At 37.1% G+C, this 19,309-nt stretch overlaps 2 protein-coding genes and 1 pseudogene across 3 annotated transcripts in view; all 3 read right to left on the bottom strand.

The window, feature by feature from the left end:
• Window positions 1–1,049: 1,049 nt before the first annotated feature.
• On the bottom strand, window positions 1,050–3,984 carry LOC121417983 (UDP-glucuronosyltransferase 1A7-like). The gene has a single exon (XM_041611689.1). The coding sequence runs from the start codon at window positions 3,394–3,396 to the stop codon at window positions 1,789–1,791; it is 1,608 nt and encodes a 535-aa protein (XP_041467623.1). The 5' UTR covers window positions 3,397–3,984; the 3' UTR covers window positions 1,050–1,788.
• Window positions 3,985–4,047: 63 nt separating this feature from the next.
• On the bottom strand, window positions 4,048–9,883 carry LOC121418077 (annotated as a pseudogene).
• Window positions 9,884–13,210: 3,327 nt separating this feature from the next.
• The window catches only part of LOC121418725 (putative ATP-dependent RNA helicase DHX57), a 29,080-nt gene continuing 22,981 nt past the window's right edge, over window positions 13,211–19,309 (bottom strand). For both annotated transcript variants that reach the window (XM_041612800.1, XM_041612799.1), the window contains exons 21-26: window positions 18,613–18,696; window positions 18,001–18,138; window positions 17,259–17,435; window positions 16,673–16,762; window positions 15,971–16,114; window positions 13,211–15,704 (exon numbers count right to left, since the gene is read on the bottom strand). In XM_041612800.1, the coding sequence (XP_041468734.1) occupies window positions 15,561–15,704; window positions 15,971–16,114; window positions 16,673–16,762; window positions 17,259–17,435; window positions 18,001–18,138; window positions 18,613–18,696 (777 nt within the window). In that variant the 3' untranslated portion in view covers window positions 13,211–15,560. The remainder of the gene's footprint in view (window positions 15,705–15,970; window positions 16,115–16,672; window positions 16,763–17,258; window positions 17,436–18,000; window positions 18,139–18,612; window positions 18,697–19,309) is intronic.

The raw sequence follows: 19,309 nt of genomic DNA, 5'->3' as shown, positions 1-19,309 counted from the left end.
AGCGGTGGGATCTTATACGTTTTTGTCAGAGACACAATGACATAGACCTTGAAAAGGTGTTGAAGGCAAGATGATGATTGCAATTGGTTTGAATCTAGCAGTATTTTAGTGATACTTATAACCACTGCTCCCCGGGCACTGCTCATAGACAGAAGGACTAAAGTCCAGTGATACAGATTTTACCTTTGTTTTGTATTTGTCATTTCCATCTGAGACTATGATGGGGTAAGAGTATTTGACCAAGGCCGGAAGAGCAAGGCATAACAAAACAATGCAAACCATGATACTATATGGCATTGAGATACATCAGGACTCCTCACGAAATCTTTGGTATCCTTTAGGCATGTTTTATTTAGGTGGGGGGGGGCTACTTTAGATAAAATACGGTCTATTTCTGTGCCTCTGTTTTTACTTGGTTCATCTTGTTGTGAGCTGTGTGGGGGGGTGTAGAGACTTTCAGGCCCCCTCTTCTTGTAAATGTCTTTGTGAATATTGATGTGTATCCAAAAAGATCTTTCAACAATCTTATTAGAAATGTCTGAAGACATTGACTTGGGGTTTGTCCAATGCTGATTCAGGTTAACTCTAGCAAACGCCTAAACCTCTTGCCCGATCCACTGCACCTTTCATCATCCTCAACCTAATCCTTCTATTTTCATGTCGCAGAATTACTTTCTTTGATTAGTCGTCAGTCGATTGCAGTTTTCAAAATGAAACATTTCATGTCAATAGTACTTTTGTTGCATATCCTTTCCAATGGTAATTCCTCTGATAAAATATACTCTGCCATAAATTTGTCTCTATCAACAATTGAGACTTAATACATACCATGTGTCCTTATCGCACCGCTTTGTTAGTTTGAGAATTTTTTTAAAGCCAAACCGTAAAATAATCATGTTGGATGGTTCTCTTGTTTTACTAAGTATTAATCAGCTAATCTTATTCGAACTATAAAAAAAGTGATTGGATAGGTATGATAACTTGACTTGAGCGTCCAGCTGACTCATTTTATTTCACATTGTTTGTATGCTTACTTTGAAGTTGTATTTATGCCCGTTATTCCCATGAATGTGAGAAAACACGACACAATCAAAACATAAACAGTAATTTTATTGTGACTACTGGAACCATTTTGCTCATTAGACAAAGATACGTTTTGTTTGCCTGCATTTAATCGATACATAATAAAATGCCTATTTCTGTGATTGCCTATCCTCCAGACAGAGTAATTCCTTGCAAGTTTATTTGCATGAAGTAGAAACGAGCCGCTATTCTGATCCACGATTGTCTTCTACTCTGGCGCGTTTGAATAAATCAATTGCGTTTGCCATTTGTGTTATGCTATATACATGTACATCAGTGTCTGATTTACAAATTTGTTATCCTTTGAAAAGATGCAGATTCCTGCTCTTTTATATATATATTGAAATATGTAGCACAGTTGCATTTCTGAGGTAGGCCCTACATTAATCTTCCCTTGAGTCATAACGAGCCTAACATTTGGACAGTTATATCCTGAATAGAATCATAATAAAACTCGATTTATTTGCACAATAAGAGTACATAAAGCACAGAAGAAAGACAATGAGATGAGACTGAGGAAATGGCATAATGATTGAGAGGTATGGGTCCAAATGATCCGAAAAGGAGCAGCATATGATGCTAGACTTGCAAAGCAGATTGTATATAGACTATATGAAAGTTGCTCATCTTCAACATGTTGAGTCCATTCTCAAAAAAAAGGAATGAAAACATTTATGAACAAGCATGTATTGCAGATATTAAAATCTAGTCATTCTTAAATTTTCCTTTTACAGTAATATGGAGGCAAGTTTTTAAACACAATCTAAGCAGTTTGTAAACGAGATACATTATTGTCAAAAATACAAAAGTTATCACCAAAATCACATCTAACAAATAATACTGAATAAAAGATAAGTCGTGGGCAGGGGATCGCATGTAGCTTCCACCATGTTTGATGACGTGCTCAATCCAGAAAGCTGCTCGATCAGGGGCTGTCATTGGCCGGTCTTTGAAAATAGCCGAGGCACGCTTCACGTTCTTACCGTACTCTGGATTCTGCAGAGCTTCTGATAGGGTTTGGTAGATGTAGTCAGCGCTCAACTGCATCTTGTCAAGGGTGGTACCTAGTCCCATCGTCTTGACCCTGGCAGCAACGTCGATCTGGTCCCCTATCAGGGGCATGACGACAAGGGGCACACCATGGTAGACTGCTTCTAGGAAACCATTGTTGCCACCGTGGTAGACCAAGAGACGTGTCTTAGGGTGACCAAGGACATCCTGGAGGGGAAGCCATGTTAGCACTTTGATGTTTTCAGGTACATCATCTGGCAGATCTGTTTGTAGGTGAAACAGCACCTTGTGGGGCAAACGACCGAATGCATCCATGAAAACTTGAGTGAGTTCAGGCTTTGACTTTGTAATTATCGTGAATGTTGAACCAAATGAGAAGACAATAACTCCTGGCTCTCCAGAATTGCCCATAAAGCTTTCCAACTCGTCATCTAGAGGTTTAGCTGCCTCTGTCGTAAGACCACCCACTGGGACAACGTTCGGCATCAGGGAGAACGGGAATTCGACACAAAATTCAGTGTTGATCAGATACAGATCGACATCGTCTTGGATTGATTTTTTCAAAGCAGGATCCAGACGATATTCGTCCACTATTCCGTGATATGGTTTCTCAATCATGATGTAATTAAATATGTTACCTACCAGGTACGATATGGTATTGATGACGCGTTGCAAGAACATCATGTTGGAAGATAGTCCGGTGATTGACATAGGTTGATAGGAAGGGTTGACTGGTGACCCTGCTAGCTGCTGTATGTATGAGTTTGACGCAGTCGGAGAAACGACGATTCCGTGAATTGTTGTCTTCGTTTTCTTGGCGATGAACGATTTCATATAGATCCCACAAGGCCAATAAACATCAACCACAACAGCGTCGATCCCTTCTAATCGTGTCATCAGATCCTTGTCTCTGAATATTGATTCGCAAACCTTAGTGTTTAGATCCGCGAACAGAGATGTTAGAAACCTCAATTGGCCAACTATGTTACCTGAGAAAGCCAAATTTACTATCTGGTTGTCGATATGGGTGAATTCCTGGTCTAGTGTTTTATAAGTGTGGTGTTCAAACTTGAAGTAATCCGTGTACTTTGATTGAGCATATTTCTCAGTATCCAAGTGATTGACTAGAAATGTCACCTCATGGCCCCGATCAACAAGACTTCTTCCTATAGGAATCAGGGCCATCATATGACTCCCTCCTCCAAAAAGTCCTACGAATAAAACTTTGGCACTGTCACAGAATGCGACATTTCCAGCCACTAGACACACTGTAAAAAGCTTAAAGAGGCATTTTAAAGCCATCTCTGTGGCTAATTCTGCTCGGGATTCTGCAGTGTACAGTATTACCGTCTTTACCGATCTTATGATATTGAACAATTTGAAAGTATCACAGAGAGCACCACATGTGCCTTTTCAAATTATCCATAATTATGCCGGCAATATCAAACGGATTTGTTTGCATTTTGTCCTTGTACAAAAATATTGTAGGCCTCCACTGCATATTTGAGTCTGAAAGGAAATAGACTTTGAACTCATAATTATCAATAGTGCATACACATTTGAACTTGCGTAGTGTAATTCCTTATACTTCTTCAAATTGAATCTTGCTGTTCTTAATCTCTGTGCAGGGGCTGCGTAACCGGGGAGGGGGCAGGGTGGACTTCAGCCCCCCCCCCCCACTTTTTTTCCAAAACGGTGTAAAAAAAACGTAAAAATGGCCATCTGATTGCGATTTTTTTTCATGGTCAGCACCCTCACTTTTGGCTCAGCTCCCCCACTTTAAAACTGTTCCAGCGCCCCTGATGAGTACGTGTAATTTGGCGGTCACGGGAATCATGTAAGCTCTTCCGATAGTGATATTTCTTGGTAATCGTGTGGAATACTTACCATATGAGTTTTTTTCGATTTTGAATAAGAAATACATATGAATTATTTGATTAATCATTAGAATAATGAAACAAATCAAATATGACTAGAGACATGAACTCAAAATATTCGAGATCATGAACAAGCATAGTTTGCAGAGTTTAAAATCTAGGCATTCTTAATTTTTCCTTTAGTGGTAACATGGAGGCAAGTCTGCAAGCACAATCTAAGCATTTTATATATGAGATATATTATTGTCAAAAATACAAAAGTTATCACCAAAATCACATCTAACAAATAATACTGAATAAACGATAAGTCGTGGGCAGGGGATCGCATGTAGCTTCCACCATGTTTGATGACGTGTTCAATCCAGAAAGCTGCTCGATCAGGGGCTGTCATTGGCCGGTTTTTGAAAATAGCCGAGGCACGCTTCACGTTCTTACTGTACTCTGGATTCTGCAGAGCTTCTGACAGGGTTTGGTAGATGTAGTCAGCGCTCAACTGCGTCTTGTCAAGGGTGGTGCCTAGTCCTATCGCCTTGACCTTTATGGAGATGTCGATCTGGTCGCCGACTAGGGGCATGATGACCAGAGGAACACCATGGTAGACTGCTTCTAGGAAACCATTGTTGCCACCGTGATAGACCAAGAGACGAGTCCTAGGGTGACCAAGAGGTGCCAGGTAAAAATGGCAGAGGTAATAATGGCAGAGGTAAAAATGGCAGAGGTAATAATGGCAGAGGTAAAAATGGCAAAGGTAAAAATGGCAAAGGCAAAAATAACACAGGTAAAGATCATGACATGCTACAGCATCAAGAAAAAGACAGAGCGTTTCCAGTTAGAATTAGTCAATATTATTGACCATGAATTGACTCCTATATCGACAGAATGAGTAAAACAATAATAATCAGTTCTTGTATAGCGCATAACACATAATAACGTCTCTATGCGCTTCCTAAGGATTTGGATATTATCACCCCGGCTGTAGCTCAAGCAGCTTTCTCGCGCTCGGCATTTCAGGGAATAAATTCCTGCCAGGTACCCATTCACCTCACGTGGGTTGAGTGCAGCTATATGAACTGATATTATTAAGCTATTATTTTGATTTTTTCTTCATCTTTTTATCGTTGATATGATTGAACTCAAACAGTTTCATGCCAAAATGATTTCAATTAGTGAGTAATGAAAGGATTTATCTTTGACAGTTCGTATAGTAGAACAGCAATTCATCACATATACATACCAAACAAATTTTAATGTAAACACCAATGTGCGCTACCATTAACGCATTGAAATAGACAAGTTCGGGATTTATTCGAACCTCTTGCATAACTTGGATAAAAGAAACATAACAAAACGTCCTGTAATAAAAGTAATTTTTCATATTTCAACATCATAATGGATACGAATAGATATTGAGATGAAACGTTAGTTAGTTTAATGTAAATGATATAATAATAGTAAGTGTTCAGTTTTTCAGAGCAGTATCTCATTGCAGCTAGTCCAAGTGGATGTCAGGTTCCTAAACTAGTTTCTATATGGTAACGGTTATAGCATGAATTGGAAATGTGTAGCGAATCAGGGATTTCAATTCGTTTTTAAGTACTTATTCATGTAATTATGTTTATAATTTACAGTATCTTTAATTTTACACTCAAAATTCCCCCCCCCCCCCGATAAATTGTCCAGTTTCGGAAAATATCTCTTCCACCTTACTTAAACAAATATTTTGATATTTGTGACATTAAAAACGATCGATATTCAATAGATGAACCAATTTAAATCGAAGAATTTGAGTTGTAAAAAAAACTAAGAGCTATTTATAGTATTCACAAACTTTTATTTCGAGTAAATCAGGATTTTTTTGTGTCATATTGCTATATATGTGTGTGTAATATTCAAATTTGAAATGCATATCTAGTAGACTTATAATTTGAAACTCTGAATAAAAACAATTCCATATCAAAGATAATAAAAAATATGATGATAATCCGTCAAAATATCAAAATGCGTGATTTTCGACAGTCTTTCAGATTTTACGCGAAAAATGATACTTTCACGCAAAAGTGCACTTGGCATCCGCCCGTACGCTATTCCTCAGTATTTCCGCAAGACTTTTAGTTGGGATGCAAGGAATTGACAAATTGTGCTATCCAATTAAAAACTCGCTCTATTATGGACTTATACATGTAAATAAAAACTCGCTTTGGAATGTACTTATACATGTAATTATGTACATAATGTACGGTATTTTCAATTTTTCTTTCAAAATGCGCACCTGGTAAAATGCACATTGTCTCCTTTCGGATAAAATAAAATGAGATATCTTCCATCTTACTAGAAAATTCTTTTAATATTTGTCGCAGTAGGACATTTACTATATATTCGATGGAAAAACGCATTTAAATAGAAGAATTTATGTTGCGTAAAAAAACTTCAAACTATTGATAGTTTTTTCAAACTTTTATTTCGAGGAAATCGCGGTTTTATGTTACCCTGTGCCATATGTGTGTGTGTAATATTCAAATTTGAAATGCATATTTAGTAGACTTATAATTTGAAATTGTGAATAAAAATAGTTTCATATCAAAGATAATCAGAAATATGATGATAATCCGTCAAAATATCAAAATGCGTGATTTTCGACAGTCTTTCAGATTTTACGCTAAAAATGACACTTTCACGCAAAATTGCGCTTGGCATCCGGCCGTACGCTATTCCTTGGGTATTTTTGCAAACTTTTAGCTGGGATGCCAAGCATTAGCAAGCATTAACAAATTTTGCCGTCCAAAGTATAAAAAATCGTTTTGGCCGGTCTACTATTTGAGGAAAATCGATCAAAGATTAAGAAAGTTATTAGAAGTTTGAGTTTTTGATCTGTGACGTCATATACAAGCAGCTGCCCCATATTTTATGCACCAACATGTATACTTTTCATTTTTTTAATCAGTGGTTCATGATTGGTAAAAAAATCGTTTAGGAGCGGATGTGAAATTATTTGTATGTGATATACTTAAGGTACATTAATGACATTTCATTGATATGTTTTATTACACCATATATGGGGAAAACTGCTCGCAAAGGACGTCAACATTAAATTAAAATTCTAATAGCTTTTTAAATCTTTGATGGATTCCCAAATACCCTCGGCACCAATATCATTATATTTTCTGCTATTTTTATGTCAGGGTTAATTTCCCCTTTAATGAATTGAGTACAATACTTGGGATCCAAAATGTGCTTCAAATTTGAATATTTGAAGAGCGATTTGACATGAAAAAAAAAGAAATACCAATTCAAGTGTTATAAATTTGGTGCAGAAGAATTAGAATATGACTTCAAAAAGTTACCCTTTCCATTAGTTCAACATTATATTTTCTTATTTTCTCAGAACCTTTGTTATTTAATCTACTTTACACGAAAGGGCTTTTGGATTGTTATACCTCTGTCATTTTTACCTCTGCCATTTTTACCTTTGCCATTTTTACCTCTGCCATTTTTACCTCTGTCATTTTTACCTTTGCCATTTTTACCTCTGCCATTTTTACCTCTGCCATTTTTTGCCTCTGCCATTTTTACCTTTGCTATTTTTACCTCTGCCATTTTTACCTCTGCCATTTTTACACCGAGCCGACCAAGAATATCCTGGAGGGGAAGCCATGGCAGCACTTTGATGTTTTCAGGTTTTTCCTTTAGAGAATCTTCTTCTAGATGAACCAACACCTTGTGAGGCAAACGACCAAATGCCTCCAGGAAAACTTGAGTGAGCTCAGGTTTAGACTTAGTTAGCTGTGTGAAACTCGAACCAAGAGAGAGGACAACGACTCCTCGCTCCCCAGAACTTTGCATAAATCTTTCCAACTCATCATTCAAAGGTCGAGCTGCTCTTGTCGTTAAACCACCAATAGGGATGATGTTTGGCGTTAAGGAATACGAAAACTCAACTGCGAATTCGGTGTTGATGAGATAAAGATCAACCTCATCCTTGATAGAGCTTTTTATACTCTGATCCAGGCTGTATGTGTCCGCTATTCCGTAATAGGGCATCTCAACCAAGATGTGACTAAAGTTACCTACCAGGTAGGCCATAGTATTGATGACGCGTTCCAAGAACGTCATGTTACAGGACAGTCTCGTGTTAGACATAGGTTGATAGGAAAGGTGAACTGGTGATCCTGCAAGCTGCTGTACGTATACGTTCGTCGCAGTCGGTGAAACAAGGACTCCGTGAACTTTTTTGTTCATTTGTTTCGAGAGGAACGACTTAACATAAATCCCGCATGGCCAAAACACATCACCAACAACGACGTCCATCTTTTCCAATCGTTTCATGAGCTTCTTGTCGCTAAATATTGCCTCGCAAATCTGACGATTAAGATTCGCAAACAACGATACCAAAACAATCATTTGACTAAGGTGGCCATTGGCGAAAACTAAATCATTTACTTGTTTGTTCAAGTGAACTAATTCCCGATCCAGATTTGGATTATTGTAGCGTTCAAACTAGAAATATTCCGTGTATTCCGGCTGATCGTAGTTGATTAGAAACGTCACCTCATGACCACGATCAACAAGGCTTCTTCCTATTGGAATCAGGGCCGTCATGTGACTAGGCGCTCCATAAAACCCGATGAACAAAACTTTGGCACTGTCACAGAATGTGAAACTTCCAACCAATAGACATACAAGAAACACGAAGTAGTCTTTCAGAGCCATTGTGCGTAGAATATCATAGGCTTTGTTTCGTAAATGGAACTGCAATCTCGATCGATGTTGCTTTTCTGTACATTGAGCAACAGGTTTGTGATATTGTAAAATAGTCCTGGTTCGACAAGAAATTAATCTGATTTTTCCTTTTTCGATCTGCACACATATCATCCAGAGGTCTGTATTTATAAACCGCTCAGAGACATAATCAACAACGTTATTTTTACATCCCTTTTATTTCCACGATAAAATGTAAGAAGCGCGATGTCTGAAACTATATGAAGTTTTATAATAACTTGTTTATAAAGAAAACGCATCCGGTTTAGTTGTTAACAAGACTTGAAGCAGGTCAGACAGGAATTGCTTTATTCCTATCAATTGACCATCTGGTATAGAGCGTTCACCTCGGCTACTTATGAATTATGATAGGGGAAAAATCATGTAGGAAGCTCCGATGTTTGGTGCACATATTTATTATTCACCCCCCCCCCACACACACACACATTAGGATGGCTGCTTATGGTAATGTAGGCGTTGGAACAGGGTCAATGAATGATGGATAGGTAGGGGAGCTAGGGCGGGAACCAACATAAACATGTGTACCTCCAAGCTCTGTTTCGAATTTTGAAATTGGTAAATAATGTAATGTCATGTCACACTGGTAAACTGACTCAAGACCGACCAAACAAACTTCCTTCTAAATGATATACCATCGGTATTTCGTTGATGTGATTGTAGCATAAATGAAGGCACAAAACACACATTATTTTTTTAAAGTGGCACATGACATACATCATCAGTGTTACAGGGGGAGACAAGCAAGCAACAAGTGCATGTGTTTTATGCCAATCAACCTGCTTTTTGCGCGTGGGTACAATTTTAATGAAGTTACTAGATCTGACTAATATCAAGTCTCCGTGTTGATGAGCTGCAGGCCTATATTATTTTTTTTGGGGGGTGATGAGATTTTAAACATCTATGCAGTAGCATTGAAGTGGATTTAAAGTCGTGCTCTGTGAAATAAATGAAATTTAGTTTTATGCGAGTGAGCGTAGCGACCGAGCAAGATAATTTACCGCACTGTATATACTGTGAAACTTGGCATTTTCTTACTTCGGGGATCTGTGCCGTATTGCCCTGCAAATTTGAGACATTGTTTGCGAACAAAATTATTTCTAACTTCAAATGGTGAATCTTAGCATCATGGCGCACTGTATAACATTAATTTAAAAATAGCATATATTCTCATTAGACATATCATGTGCTTAATCTCTTCCCGTTCTAGATTCCAAAACATCAATTCTTTCCAAAAATTTTAAAATAATGCGTCTCCAGTTGGCTTACTTTCATTCTGACGCCCTTTACTGTACTTGGAATTTTACAAGAAAGTATTTTGTTCATTTATTTTTTAATTAAACTCTTCAAAAAAATTTTACTCAAATTGCGCGGGAGATTATAAATGGAGCATTGAATTCACTGCTTGATTGATGTTGCGTAACTTCGGAACACTGTCATGCCCCCCCCCCCACCCCAAAAGTTTCACGACCAATATGAAAAAAGAGAAACGGACGGGGAAGCGTGAAATGTAATATTATTTTGTGAATATAATATCTAAAACTTTGATTTTTTTTGTATTAAAAAGTCTACATTTTTGCCGAATTCGCCATATCTGATCCTCTCAGTTTTTTTCTTTGGCTAATTACGCCACTGCTTTGGAATGATGGGGGTGAGAAGGGGAACATGATTGAACAAAATATGGTCCGTGTACGCTGGTTGGCAGCCCCCAAACGGTATCACATCTCTCAATACTTTTTGAGTAGTAGTTTAATTGCTTACCAGAGCCACACACATTGTGCGAAAGATAGACGAAGAAAATATCTTTGGAAAAACAAACGCAAAATGATTAATTTCGTCGTCGTCGTCTTTCTACATACTGGACTGTACCCCCCCCCCCCCGGCCCCCGTGAGACGCGTACATACTTTTAACATAAGAAGCGTTGAGTATACTAATAATTCTCAATTCAGATGTGTCCCGCGACATGAACCAAACATATTTGACACCTGATCTTTGAAAAAAATGAACAGCTCAACGATTCCAACGTGACCTTTTGTGTTACAAGCATCCTGATTGGTTAAAAGTTGTGTGAAACCTCTGTGATGTCATGCCTGCATTTATCTTTTGTTTACAAAGTGCGACGTGGTCATACGCGGTGGTGCACAGTCTGCATTGGCTCGCTATTAGCGATCCGATGAATTAGCCCGAACGGGCTTTTCTCTCAAATAGCGTGCCAATTTGGCTGGAATCACAGCATGAGCTCTAGCGCGTTATTTGGTGGTTTGAGCTAAATGTCTATGAACTTGAAAGAGATAGTGGAGCAACGCATATACTGAGTGAAAACGGGATATTTTGAGCGGCATCTAATCGAGGGGCGGATCTAGATTTTTTCTAAGAGTGGGTTTGACTAGTTGGTTTGACCCAATGACGTTGAGCTCAGAAGAGGGGTCGGAGTTTGATTCCCTCTCTCTCTTTCTTTTCTTGTTTTTTGTTCAGGGAAGCCTAGACCCACCTCTTTCTTTTGAGTCTTTAATTCCCTCCCCTTCCCCTTTATCCTTCCTTTGTTTAATTCTACTTTCCTTTAGTTATATTCTTTGTTAATCTCTTTATTCCTGAGAGGGTGAGCCAGCAGCATAAAACCGTTTTGGTCCCCGAGGCTTTCCTTTTTAAATTCCCCCCTTTCCTTTTCATAGGGGAGGGGGTTTAGCCGTGCAGGGCCGTTTCGGTACGGCCTCTTTCTTCCATACCTGAGAACAGAACAGGAGTGGGGAATGAAACCTGAAAGAATTCAGTAGTCAATAAAAATTTATGATTTCAAACTCACGGTTAAGAATAATATATAAGTCCTGCTTCAAAATAACTTTGCAGTTACAGTCTCTAATGTACCATGGTAAAAGGGTTGAACAGCCAATTAAAAGCAAGGATCCCATTGTAGTTTCCAAAATGACAAATTACCATGGTCAAGAATCTTTATGAAGCAGGAGATTGATGTAGTTGTGACAAGGATACTCTGATGTCTTGGTACTGAGTAGTAACTGTAACATCAATTTTGAGTGTTGGGATGGAAGTGTAGTATGTGTCTTTGTTAAACTGGTCTTTGAATTTCATTGGTGTATTTTGGGATACCATACATTATACATTGCTATATTACCATCTATCAGAGATTTTCCTATAAATTATATGAAAATCTCTGGTAGATGGTAACAAGCAATGTAAAATGTGTTTGCCTGTACTCACTCATAACAAAACTGAAGAATACACACGCCTTAATTATTTGCATAAATTAATGCCTTTATTTCATGACTTATACATTCCACAAGTTTATGTTTCATTAATTATCTAAATTTTATCAATTTCAATTTAGCGAAGATTGCACCACAATAATCTATCCTTAATTCATGAAGCATGTTAACGAAAAAGGCACATTGGCATATACATCTTCTCGTTCATCTTGGAAGACACAAAGCATTTTGATCTTTAAAAGATAACTATTACGTAAATGCTTCATGACCTGAATAATATCAAATTAATTTCATGGGGTATTGTGAGCCCACCTTAATTTTTTTTTTATAAATATTTGTAACTCAAATGATATTGAGCACTATTCTTTTTCAAATAAATTCATGAAGCATAGTTAGAAGGTAGCCCTGTGACCCAATACCAGAGTCTACTTCCACATAACAAAATCCTTCTTACATGACATCATTGATTTATGTACATAGAGTTAAAGTCTTTGACTCCATGTACATAAATCAATGTCATGTAAGAAAGATTAATTACTGTTGTAACTGATTACTGTTTTTATTTTTATGTTTTGCAAGGATTTAGGGTTTGTGGGGCATCGTGGTCTAGTGGTTATGATTCTCGTCTGTTAATCTGAGGGATGTGGATTCGATTCCCAGCCATGACATGTTTTCCTTCAACACAAAATTTACCCACATTGTGCTGAACTCAATTCAGGTGAGATGAATGGGTACCCAGGAGGAAATTCCTTTAATGCTTCAGAGCCTATATGGCAGCAAAGCTAAAGCAGGGAAAATAATAGCAGCACTTTGTATCATCAGGCAAAAAGTGCTCAATAAATCCAGCTTTTATTATTATGATTAATGAGCACTTTGCAAAGTCTGTATTTCAAAGAAGCATTACATCCTTATATATGCAAAATTGAAAATAGCTAAATTTTTTTGAATAGGTGCTTAATATGAAAGCTGAGCATATTACAATTGGCATGTATGAATATTGCACTGACAAACATACTACCCACAACTACTGCACAGCCAAGCATGTACTGCATATATATACTGTTACACAAACCAACAGCAATAGTATGGCAATACTGGCTTTTCTAGTATACCTGTACTGTATATTTATACTGCTCATAATCAAATGGAGTATTTAAGTATTTCCAAGTACTAGGTGAGAATCGTTGAGAATAACAATAATGCGAAACACTGAATTTGCCACAATAAACCTTTTCATCTTTCAGTTCCTCAACAATACTGACTACACATATTGACATTGGCTGCATGCATAGATGGTAGGCCCAAAGGCACTTGATTCTGAAATTTTTGCCTTGAAAAGCACATTAAAATCTTGTAGCATAAAGAGATATGATAAATGAAATGTACCTTGTTTCACATAGTTTGGCATGGAAGAGTTACACCTAATATAATTATGTTTTTATATTACAGGGCCCAAGTACCCTAACAAAAGTCACATTAGCCACATCTTCAAGCTGTAATACTGTCAGCATCTTTGTTTCCAATGTCTTTCAATCCCTGCATATACAAGATTACAGACATAATACCAGATTACCTTAAATACACTGATGAAGAAAACTTTAAGTTCCTGTTGGTGCCCCAAAAAATCTATATCAGTAAAATATGTATTCCTGGAATAAATAAAATTAATTGAAATCCAAGTTGTACATTAGAAGCATGGCCTCAAATCAAATCACAATACAATTACCAATCCCTCACTCTATGCGTATACTACATAATGGTGTGATCTAGTTTGCAATAAACTATATATATGTACCTGATTTTATGACTTACATGTATGCGTTGCAAAATGACACTTGATCAAGAGTAATAGGTTTTCGACAGCAAGTAGTAATGTTTTTTTTTCCTATGTTTTGTTTTGTTTAATTTGCCATTCTGTTCATGTTAAAAAAACAAATGTTCTTTTATCAATGTAACTCTTTGTTTGGCCATTTAAAAAAATGTTAATTTTCTTTGTAATATTTTATATTTTGGATAAGGAATCGATAAAATAAACTTAAAAATCAAAATACAACATGGGGGGTATCAGAAAGCTGCTTTGAAATCCTACATGCTGTGAAGCCATAGATGTAACATTTGTTAAGCTATCATACATGGGAGATCTGAATATGGATGTTCCCCTGACTTATCTGTTGTAACAGAGAACAAAGTTATCAAATACATCCCTACAGTACCGCTTGAAACATCATGCCCCTGACAATTCTCTTCAGAGCATTCACTTTTCAGGACGACTTCACCAACATCATGAAACCATAAACCTCTTTACCTATTTTCTCTGAGATTGAAAATCACCAGCCTTCCACAATAAATATATGATTATATTCAACATCAATATATTTAAGTACAACTTTTGAACAAAATAAAGGTACAACGGACACAACTTGTGCAAGATGATACTTAATTCTTTGGCATAATACTCTCCAAGCAGTTTACTCAGCATAAATAACAGATTTGTGATCATTTTCATTCATAGAAATATTCAGGTCACAAACATCATGACCCATGCAGATATAAATCTGAAATATTATAAATTGAATTCATTGTAAGCTGCAATTTTTTAAATTCTATTATTAATGTCTTTTTATTCCTTCATTATTATTTGGGAGGGAGCAAAAATTAAAATAGTTTCTAAATAACTTTCATGATCTCTTTCCTCCACAAAGTCCTCTTAAAGGTGAACATCAGATTTTGGCTTGCCGCACAATATCTACACACTTTTCCACTCCCTGGGGAGCATATAACAAGGGTTCCCACACTCAAATTGCTAGGCATACTACAATATCTTTTGCCTATAAAAGTTATCCATTTAACATGATTTACTAATACATGCAATACAGTTTGAAAGTTTACAATCCATAAATCCATGGAATTGATGATATAAGTATGTACTGTTGGCGTGATTTGGACGTATCCCTACTGTGCACTAATGAGTTGAAGTTGTTCTTCTAAGGCAAGTTCCTAGATCCATATCAGGTTGTTTGTTCTAATGCAATGAGGACATATCTCTTCTTTGTGCTGAGGAGTTGAAATTGTTGAACAATAGCTTCTATGATGTAGCTTCTTCTGGGGCAAGTTCTTAGATCCATGTCAGGTTGTTTGTTCTTATGCCATGAGGACATATCCTTCTTGTGTGCTGATGAGTTGAACAACAGCTGCAATTATTCTGCTTCTTCTAGGGCAATTACCTATATCCATATAAGGTTGTTTGATCTTATGCGATGAGGACATATCCTTCACTGTGTGCTGATGAGTTGAACTATAGCTGCTCTGATCCGGCTTCCTCGAGGGAAAGTTCTTAGATATATATCAGGATGTCTGATTTTATGCAATAGGGACATATCCTCACTGTGTTTTGACGAGTTGAACAAGTGCTGCTATGATCCAATTTCTCAAGAGCAGTTTCCTAGATCAATAAAAGGTTGTTTGATCTTATGCTATATGGGGACTCACTGTGTGTTGACGAGATGAAAAATACCTGCAATTATCTGGCTTCTTCTAGGGCAATCCCTGTATCCATATCAGCTTATTGAATTTTGTTTTGATAGGGACATATCCTCATTGTGTGCTGATGAGTTGAACGATAGCTGCAATTATTCGGCTTCCTCTTGGGCAAGTTCCTAGATCCATATCAGGTTGTTGAATCTTATCGGCCAGGAGCTGATCAAGTTCTCTCCGAAGCTCTCTCATCAGCTCACCAACCTATGTTGAAGAAAAATGAGTAAGACTGAAATGAGACAAGTAGATATGGCAGTCTCAAATGCAGAATGGGGGGACACTTAATAAATCTGGCATAATGCTTTATTGTTCAAAATGCAGCATTTCCATATGCACACTTATGATTGATTAATAATCAAATCACATTAGATTTATAATTTTGTCACTGAACTCTTTATGCAACAGGCCACAGTTATACTGTTGGTGAGTGCTGGATAAAGATAGATTTACGAATTACATTTCAAGCTCACCTCAATAGACTTGACCCGGAACTGAATCCATCCATTGTCAAGTGATATGATGAACTCTCCTCCCTTGAGGTCAATGTTGAGTTCGCATCCCCCAAACAGGAGCAACGGGTAGACAGACACCATGCTGCAATCTCGTATGTATACCTAGATAAGAAAAATAGAGCCAAGCCAGTTGGTAGCCATTATCTGTGCAATACAATATATGAAATGAATTTTTGCCAATGATAACCATCCAGTTTCCAGACGCAAACACTGGATCTATGCTTGCGATCATCATAGGTAATTATCATTTATCTTTTGACATGCTCTAGAGTACAGAAAAGTGAATAAGACATCTTATTCAAGAGGGAAAAATAGCTGATAGTCCGAAAATGCCCCCATGAATAAAGTTTTTCTAAAATGCAAATCAGGATGACTGCAGGAATTAAGGATCTATAAATATTTAATATTAATATATCTTCCAAAATTTGCCATGAATAGATTGAATAGGTGACAATCATCTGTAAATCATGTGTAAAAATATATCCTTTGGCAATCCAATACAAAATCATGCAGCCCCTCTCCCCTAAAAATCAAGACTTATAGGAATTTTCAACAATACAACTGAATATATTCAAAGTAATGTACATTTCAGCCTAATAACAGCCTTGCACATTTTACTCAACTAATGAAGCATATTTCAAATTATTATGAAATTCATACCTTTGATGTTTTGATTTTCTCCAAGAAGACAAGATATGGGCTCTCAAAGTATCTCACTTGAAAGTTGACAGACTTTGGATGGACACTCACCTGTAAAAACAAATCAACAGTGTCCCTTTATTTGTATATTCAAGTTCATTTTATTTTATTTTCAGTTTAATTCAGTTCTGAACTTGAGCAATAGCCCAGGTTCAAAGCAAAAACACAGCTTGAAGCCTCATGAGCTCTCTGACAACTAATAACTGATGAGATCTAAAGGCTATGTTTCTGGTAACTCCCGTAGGAACTTGGCAGGACAGCATTTTGCTGGTAAACGCCAAGCTGGTTTATAACCTATATCCTATGAAAATTTTACGTCTAGGTTTATCAGTCATAGTGGCTGATGTTATAAACGACAGATATCACTCTCGGGCCTTTTTTTCAAAGTGGAGACAATGGCAGAGTTGGGATTCGAACTCACAAACTTGCGATTATGAGTCCAACGCTCTAACCACTGGACCACACAGCCTGTGTAAGATCGGGTAAGATCTATGTAAGATCTATGATCTAATGGTCTTGAGGGAAACTGATTACAGGCATATCTTACATATCCATCATCTTTGGTCTTGAATTTGAGTTCCTGGGCCTTTGGATTCATAGGAACAGCTCCTGCACTGGACTGGGTGTATTTGGCCTCTGGGGTCAGGACCTGGACTACATTAGGATAGAGGGCAGCACAAAGAACTGCTACGACCAGCCGGTCATTGCTGGCATTCACATTGATCTGTCAGAAATAAAGCATTAGTAAAATGTATATCTATTAAAGGGTGCATCAGATTCTATAGTTTTAAGTCAAAAAAAAAAATCCTTAAATTCAACTCCCTCACTTGTATGTATCCTTTCTTCTCTAAGAAATAATGACAGTCTTTGGACATGCTGGGGCAATAAAACTACTTTGTACCTCAGAAAAGTATATTTCTTAATTTACAAGGTGTTATAGAAATGCCTATTATCATTATCCCCAGTGGCGGATCCTGCCCATATGATACCATACCATTTCAAGGCCAACATCATTTGTGTAGAATAGTCGGCCCACGCCCGATTATCACAATATCATACAACCCTATTTCAAAACCTTAAACATCAACTGAATCAGTCACTATCATTCCAACTACACTTAATATTTTGTCATCTCATCACCACATCAATGCCATTGGCTTCAACCGAAGTGTCAGCACTGAGCTGCAGAATGAAGTGCTGCTAAGGTTCTTTGTGCACTAATACCATGCATGAAAATTTGCTGATAAAAGCGATAGTACTCTAATGCGACAGGTTGTGTCTTTGTTTACCTGAGGGTCACATGCCTTGATGATCATATCTCCGTAACCATTCGACTTCCTGTCCATCTGACGTCCAGTCATATCAAGGCCAACGAAACCAATGCTTCCAAGGAGCTCTGCAAACTGATGCTTCATGCTGGCAATCATCTGCACAAAATGAGCCAAATTGACAATTGTGATTTCGTCTGTTAGTTTGTTACCTAATGTTGCAAGATTTTGGCAGGATTCCTCACTCTCTCTCTGCTTTTGCAATCTGTCATTAATTTGAAGTTTAAAGTTGTCATAAGAATTTGTGACTTGAACAAACGAAATATTCAATAGTCTATCTTTTCCAGGCCCTTAAATCATAAATTCTACAAATCCAATGGTATTTTGAAGAGTCTTATTTTATGTTTCCATCAAATGAATAGGATGAGTGTGGATCATTTATTATGTCTATTACACATTAATATAGGTCATATCCCAACAAAACAATTGGGAGATTTGGTGAAGCTCATATGAAATCCCTTGTTCAGGGTAGGTGACCCCAAGGAATATAAATTTAAATTTATTGCTATCAGACTCAAGAGAGATGGTTGTTGTGGCATAAACAAATTGATTAAAGATTTGTTCTGAAATTACCTGCAGAGTTTTGACTGAAAGAAAGTTCTCGTGACAGAATCTGTAGCTGAAGTAGTTGCTTCTTTCAACTGCTGTGGTCCAGCCCTGAAACAAGAATGATATTTGAAAGTAAGGTCCATTGAAATAAAATCTTTCACTAATAATCAAAGTAGGCATGAAAAAAATAATATTAGAGTCAATTACCCCCCTTCACAAGCATATTTGTAACATATTTCAATGTAAAAATTATTGACAATTAAAAACTTCAATGAAAAGTATTATACTTGGATTATTTCAAAATAAATTGTAGCAGATAGCTGTATTTTTTTAACCATTAAACCTTTGATCAGAGCTTATTCACCACTTTTTTTCAATTTCTTATCATGCCATGACAGGTGATCCCAATCTAATGCTTTTGTTCTATTCAACTTGATTCTTTTGTGCCATCACTGGTCTAGACTTCACTGTTAAGTAGCTGCCAAGAATTCCTTTCATTCATGCACATTTATATACCAAAAGAATGCTCAACTTCTATTTCTTCTGCTTGTGCTCCTGGATGTTTTCGTCACTAAGCAACAGCCAGCCAGTTAGGATGAAGTATGAGAGAAACCTCATTATTAATAACCATACTTCACTGCACTCAGTAGAAAGTTTATACCTAGTGAGGACATGTACGATTTCTAAGAGCCATCCTCATTTGCTCTTAACTCAGCAAGGT

Source organism: Lytechinus variegatus, chromosome 7, assembly GCF_018143015.1.
Source record: "Lytechinus variegatus isolate NC3 chromosome 7, Lvar_3.0, whole genome shotgun sequence".
Taxonomy (NCBI): Eukaryota; Metazoa; Echinodermata; class Echinoidea; order Temnopleuroida; family Toxopneustidae; genus Lytechinus; species Lytechinus variegatus.
This window is presented reverse-complemented; position numbering and strand designations above follow the sequence as displayed.

What these genes read in the sequence shown, in the direction of transcription:
- LOC121417983 (XM_041611689.1), bottom strand. Translation starts at nt 3,396, where the DNA reads ATGGCTTTAAAATGCCTCTTTAAGCTTTTTACAGTGTGTCTAGTGGCT.